The sequence below is a fragment of the Lactuca serriola genome, chromosome 9, assembly GCF_051521515.1.
Source record: "Lactuca serriola cultivar US96UC23 chromosome 9, Lser_US96UC23_V15, whole genome shotgun sequence".
Classification (NCBI taxonomy): domain Eukaryota; kingdom Viridiplantae; phylum Streptophyta; class Magnoliopsida; order Asterales; family Asteraceae; genus Lactuca; species Lactuca serriola.
Window position 1 is genome coordinate 12,260,815 of NC_136416.1, and position 6,684 is coordinate 12,267,498.

The window sequence follows — 6,684 nt, forward strand, 5'->3', positions numbered from 1 at the left end:
TGACCCTTCTGTACCGGTGAAATAATTTAAAAGATTATCTATTTAACTCAAACATATTATAATTAATTTCGGGGAATAATGGCTAATCAGGTTATAGAGGTTGCCTACTTGTTTGAATCTAGCCAAAGGAGGGATGCAAATTCCATGGTATTTATCTCCGCTTTGCATGAATAGAGTGGAATCCGAGGATCATGTTTTTCTCAAATGTTCGGTGGGTTGTGAAACGAGGATTTTGCTAAATAAATGCTGCAATGACATTGCTATTGGGTCCAATACCATTGAAAACTTTCTCACTAGTAGAACGGTTTGCAAGATTGAAGAAATCACATGTGGAGGTTTGGCATGCGGTTTTAGCGGCGTACTGTTGGATTCCGTGGAAGGCTCGGAATGATGCTCTTTTCAACAGCACGAAGCCCAAGAAAATCCCGTCTTGGGTCCTTGGGATGGAGTATTTTCTTTTATTTGGATTACTGGTCGTTTAAAGCTTGGTGTTGAACAAACGTTTCGCCATATTGTTAAAAAAAAGAGTTATAAATGATTATTCTTGATAAATTCAAATACCAAGAAGATGCTCAAATAATTGAATTAGCTAGTAATACTACTATACTGATTATAGTAATTTTACAATATACATTAACCAGATTTAATTAGAAAATAAGAAAAAAAATGTTGACTTTTAAGTATGTGCAGTTCATCTTTTAAAATGATGTAATTTCTATTTCTAGATTGTAGCTGTCTAGAATTCTTTCATCATTCACACAAGGTGTATATAGATCAAAATTATATTTATTTACCATATATAACGATTGTATTTAGTATAAAAACAATGGTAACTGAAAGGTAGTAAAAAATTATATATATATATATATATATATATATATATATATATATATATATATATATATATATATATATATATATAAGGAATATATTGGTACATCCTAGTCATAACGTATTCATTATATGTCGTCGTTGCTTACACGTTGTTGCTTTCTTTACGTAAATTGTGGAGAAAACCCTGCGCACAAAGGATTTAGAATGGAAAAACAAATTAATTAGATGATGACCTTTGAGTATAAAGATTGGAGGAGTTGTATTCGATCAAGTTTCTTGATATTTTTCTACTTTTAGATTTTATAGAACCAACGCTAAATGTTATCATTATAGTTCAATAATAACCAAAAGAAAAAATCAAACCGATAAATAATCTATTGTACCCTATGCAATTGCATAACGAACTGGATGACTGGATCAAATATCGACGCTTTAAAATGAAACGAGCAACCATTACAAACCCAAATCAACCTGTGTATGTACATATAGAATCAATCTCTTAATATACAACAAATCATCACTTGGTTCAAATCGAAATCAAACATAAAAATACTGAATAATCAAATGTTCTTATCTTAATTTTTCTATGCCTAAAATACTTAAGCTTGAAATTAATTACTACTCCTAGAACACTATGCCATTGTCATTATCATCGTCATCGAATTCCATGTCTTGTAGATTCTGAGAAGGGGCATAGTCTTCTAACGCCATATCGTAAAAGAAACCATAGTGATCTTCACACTTACTATTTGAGCTTACAATCATTTGGTCCATACATTCCTTCAAGGTAGCCTCTTGCGATAACTGGAGAAGATTTGGGAGGTTGTATTGCTGTGGTGATATGTCCAAGTAATTTTTGTGGTGACGGTGGTGGTGGACCGGTGGTGTTGGATTTTGATTGGAGAGGTTGGGGGTGGTGGTGCAGATATGGTGGTGGTGGTGGACACAAGGCGGTGGTGGGAGGGTGGGACATGCATCATCATGATTTAGTGAAGTGGCATCACATGTATTGTGATACATGTCTTGTGGGCTGCGTTCGTTGCTATTGTCTCCCTTTGCTTTGTAAAACACTCGACATAAAACCCAGTCTTCCTGTTGATTGAATTCAACCAAAACGAAAAGAAACTTGGTCAACCAAAACTTGAAAAAAGAGTTCTCATGCATAATATTCTTCATCAATATATTTAATTCTCGGTGTGGAATTTCAATAATTGATTTAATTCTTACCTTGGGCGGAATATTAGGGTTTTCAAGACGAAATTCATGCATTATCCAACCGGTTTTAATCCCATTTGGTGCTCGGTTTTTATAAAACACTAAAGTCTTCCTCATCCCCACGATGGCACCAGTTCTCGTATCCACCACTGTCCTATCTTTTCCAGTAGCCTTCCAGTATCCGGATATGGTGGCCCTGTTTGTTCGATATCCAGTTGCATACTTACGATCACGAAAGCTGAAGAAGTACCACTCGCTTGAATTGAGTTTCGCCATCTCTTTATTAGCATAAAAACAAAAATCAATAATTGATAAGCAATCATATACCAGACATCATTAAAAGCTTGAAAAACTAACACAATAATTAAATGCTTTAAAATGACATAAAAGCTTAGACAAAAAGCGACAACGATGCAGAATAAATTAAATGCAGGCGTTTCCAGTGGTACAGTGTTTCTTCAAGAGGATTCAAATGGAAGACTAACAAACATGATGCATATTACTGGTACAATGTCAATTTCAGAATATGTCCTTATTAGCACTATCTTGATGTGTATGTGACAAAGAAATGTGTTTCCATTCACCAACTTACAAGCATCACATGCATATAGATATACATAGGCTGTGTTTGCGATTATTTTTTAAATTTAAAAGTCTTTTTTATAAATAAAAAAAACATTTTGTAAAAGAATTTTTTTTAAAACAAGGTTTTTAAAATGTGTTTGGCTTGATTTTTAAGTAGCAAAAGACAAAAGTCACAAAAAGATCCAGCCAACTTTTCATTCTTAACTAAAAATTGATTTGAAAAAACTTTTCAATTTATCAAACAACTTTTTGTAATTTTTAAAGTTTTGAAAAAATTAAAAGTCAAAAATTTGATTGAAAAAGAATCCTAAACACCCTCATATTAGCATACATACTGATACACAGACATGAAATGTGATCGATCAATATGATGGAATTCCTTGGTTCTTCACAGTTTTTTGAGTTCTTTTTTGAACTTGAATATATATATATATATATATATATATATATATATATATATATATATATATATATATATATATATATATATATATATATATATATACTCGAGTCAAATGTTAAAATAAAAATACTTGAATTAAATTATGAAAAATCAAATATTCTGGTACTTTTTTTTCTTACCATCTGCCTACATATTTTAAGGAGTGTGATGCAAGTTATATTTATTGTATTATAAAAATAGTAAAAAACTGGGTAGAAAGAAAATATAGAAATCTATTTAATTTCTCTAAAATTATTTACACCAGTCGACAATTTTGCCTCATTTTAAACGCACGTCAAAGTTGTCGTCGTCCGAGTGACCATAATTATTGTTTTTTTTCACAAGGGACCAATTAATTGAAGAAAGCAAGAAGGTTGGCTAATTAAAAAAATATCATTATCCAATCATAGCTTTTAAATCAGTTCCCACAGATACACAGAATGATATCTTTTATATAATACGATATAAAGTTAAGGATAGAATTTAATAGCAGCAGAATATATATAATTTAATCAGCGTGATTGATTAGGATGATTGATACATACATTAATTAGTGTATCTATATCTTTTGTCATATCCATTAAAAAATATATACTGAAAAAGAGAAGGGGATCGGGGGGTTGATTGGAATAAACAAGATTTCTTGATTCCATATTAAAATGTCCTTCGGGATGTACATGTGTGATCATGAAAGTAGTCTGTGCTCTTTATAATGACTATATATGGATATGAAAAACAGTAATAGTTAAAGCACTACGAAATTCAGACTTCAAATTAAGTTCCCACTCAATAGATTAATCATGCAGTGTCTACAGATATAAAGATTTCTATATTGCTTCCTCTCGCAAAAACATAACGCATAAATCAATCTACCATGTATATATGTGCAGTGAATACTGTTTCAAAAGCTTGAATTGCATGCTACTAATGTGAATAATCTAAATCGGGTTAGAACATTCGATTTTTGGGTGTTTGTGTTTGATTTTTTTTTTTTTTTGTAAAATCACAAAAAAGCTGCTAGCAAAATTAGCATGATCTGAGAACCATGTGCACATATGACTGGTTGGTTGTATCTAATTGTTAAACCCATCAAGCATGCACCTTGTCTAACATGTTCATTGTCTGCTCAAAACCAAACAAAACATGCATTTCTTTCCCAAGTTCCCATGATCAAACAGAAATAATTTAATCAAAGAAAATAAATTAACTTGGAGAAACTAAACTCACCAGGAAGCTGCCATGGCTCACAAGTATGAAGATCAATTTCCACTAAAGTACCCTTAAGAACATCTTCATTGGCTATCTTCTTGTAAAGATAGTGGCAAACCAACTCCTCATCACTAGGGTAAAACCTAAACCCCGGTGGCAGTGTGGCTCCAATATCTCTCAAACCCATATCTCCTTATTTTATTACAGATCGAGGAAGATTAAAGCATGTACAGGCTCAATTGGTCACGAAAATGCTTAAAGATTAGATCGTGTAATGGAATGGTTTTCTAGTATATGTGTTTGTAAGGAGGGAGTATATAGTGAGTTTCTAATAATAAAGAAGAATGGTGGTGCTGTATATAAGGGGGCGATAGGGGATAGAGGTTGAAAGGTACCTTTGTCACCAAGAATTCATTAATTACGAATCTTGATTCTAACAGTTTATGATTATGCTTGTATAGTTTGTTATTGTTTCTGAGAGGGAACTGTTAAGAAAAACCAAAGTCGCACGAAATCAATATCTGTCCCTATATGGTGTGCGTTACTGTTTAATATAAATTAAAGTGATCAACACACAAAATAATAAACATAAATATATAGCTAGTTCACTGCTGTTAAATTTAAAAAAAAATATATCTACTAATCAGTTAGAATGTCAAAATGATTAAACCCTTGATAAAATTAGATGTTTCAAACTTTCAATATACCCACATCCCATAGATGTGGTTTTATAGGTCCTCTAAAAATATAAATATTTAAACCGTAAGATCTTTATCATGACAAACCAAACCAAAATTATATAAAGTTAAATTTAAATTTTTAAACACCGTTCATGGAAAACAATATTAAAAACCTCTAAAAACTGCAGATTATGTAATGTAATATCCTGTACGTTCCTAAATAAATTGTCTTATTTATATATTTGAGTTCAATCCGAATTAGGGGTTTAATTAGTTATGTTTTTTTTTCCTTTAATTAGACCTGTCTTAATTAAACTTCCATCAGAATTATATACTTTACCGAAAACTGCAGATCACTTCATACCCAATTATCTAACGGTTAAAAAGTATTAGGATTTCAAAATGCTTAAATACCGAAAACAATTATTATTTTAGAAGTGGAGATAGTGAAGCAAGATTCTAAAACCATGAGCATGCTCTCCAAAAACACCAAGTTGTGAGTAGGTGGGGGAAACATCCAAATTCCAGCTTTTTTACTATCTTTGTGAAATTAATATCATTGGATCTTTCAATTATTTGCCATTTTCACGATCCCTGTAGCTTTTGGGGTGCATATAAACCAAACACAATAGACAAAATTGCTACTTTAAAGCCACCTTCTTGAATATATATTCAGAATAACATAATCCTGTGAGTGGATAAAGTCTTTCACTGTCCATTTGTTCTTGTTTTTGTTCTTTTTTTGTTAGGTCATAAAGGCATTGATGAATGCCCTAAAAAGTTGCTTATTATTATTATTATTATTATTATTATTATTATTATTATTATTATTATTATATATATATATATATATATATATATATATATATATATATATATATATATACACGTGCTAGGTTATAATGTAGATGAACAACTATTGTGCGAACATTTGAACAGTGCTATTTTATGAGAATTTCTAAGAGAATGGGTTGTCCAGCAACACTACAAGAAATTCAGTCTTTAGCAATGATACCAATAGCGGCGACACTGAGCTTTAGCGGTGATATATTAAAAAGTTGCCGCTAAATTAAGTACCGTTTCTAATAATTTTTATTTACATTTGTAGTTGAGCAACGTGCACGTAGGAAAGTTCGAGGCAAAGAAAAAAATATAAAGCTTGAAAGAGCGATCTTACGGAATCAGGGCAAACTGATTAGTATGAAATATGATAGGGATATGACATTTGATCCTGTAGGAGAGCCGAAAGGCATGTTTTCACAAGAAGTTGGAAAAACAATGTGGCAAATGGTCCCTTTTGATAAATGGACTTGGAAAAGAGTTTCTCCTGCAATAAAGGACACTATATTAAAACATTTAGGGGTAATTATTTATTTAAAAATATTTTATATGGTTAGCTATAACTGGTTTTTACTTGGTTAACCTTTTTTTTATGTAGACAAAGTTTGATTTATATCAAATGTACCAGGATGTACAAGTTAATATGTTGACAGAGAGTTTTCAAGCAACATTGTTAAAAGGTTATCGAGAACGTAAAGCTGACGCAAAAGAATGTTTTATGTTAGTTGGAGGGTATGAAGATATCCCGAGAGCATTAGCCAACCCTCCAGAGGGTATGCAAGTTGATAACTGGAAGAAAGCAGTTGAGTATTTCCAAACGGACGAACACAGAATTGCTTCAGACAGGAACAAAAAAGTCCATGAAATGCAAACAAATGT

The 6,684-nt window shown here is 31.6% G+C and overlaps 1 protein-coding gene across 1 annotated transcript; it reads right to left on the reverse strand.

Annotated features, from left to right (window-relative positions):
• Window positions 1-1,287: 1,287 nt before the first annotated feature.
• Window positions 1,288-4,692, reverse strand: LOC145077069 (protein CUP-SHAPED COTYLEDON 3-like). Its single transcript, XM_079022848.1, has 3 exons — window positions 4,304-4,692; window positions 2,062-2,327; window positions 1,288-1,926 (listed from the first exon to the last, which is right to left on the reverse strand). The coding sequence occupies exons 1-3, from the start codon at window positions 4,470-4,472 to the stop codon at window positions 1,459-1,461; spliced, it is 903 nt and encodes a 300-aa protein (XP_078878974.1). The 5' UTR covers window positions 4,473-4,692; the 3' UTR covers window positions 1,288-1,458.
• Between the last annotated feature and the right edge of the window lie 1,992 nt (window positions 4,693-6,684).

What these genes read in the sequence shown, in the direction of transcription:
- LOC145077069 (XM_079022848.1), bottom strand. Translation starts at nt 4,472, where the DNA reads ATGGGTTTGAGAGATATTGGAGCCACACTGCCACCGGGGTTTAGGTTT. An exon ending in TGAGCCATGGCAGCTTCCTG is followed by an intron (nt 2,328 to 4,303) that starts GTGAGTTTAGTT and finishes ATGCTAATAAAG; the next exon opens with AGATGGCGAAACTCAATTCA. An exon ending in ACCCTAATATTCCGCCCAAG is followed by an intron (nt 1,927 to 2,061) that starts GTAAGAATTAAA and finishes TTCAATCAACAG; the next exon opens with GAAGACTGGGTTTTATGTCG.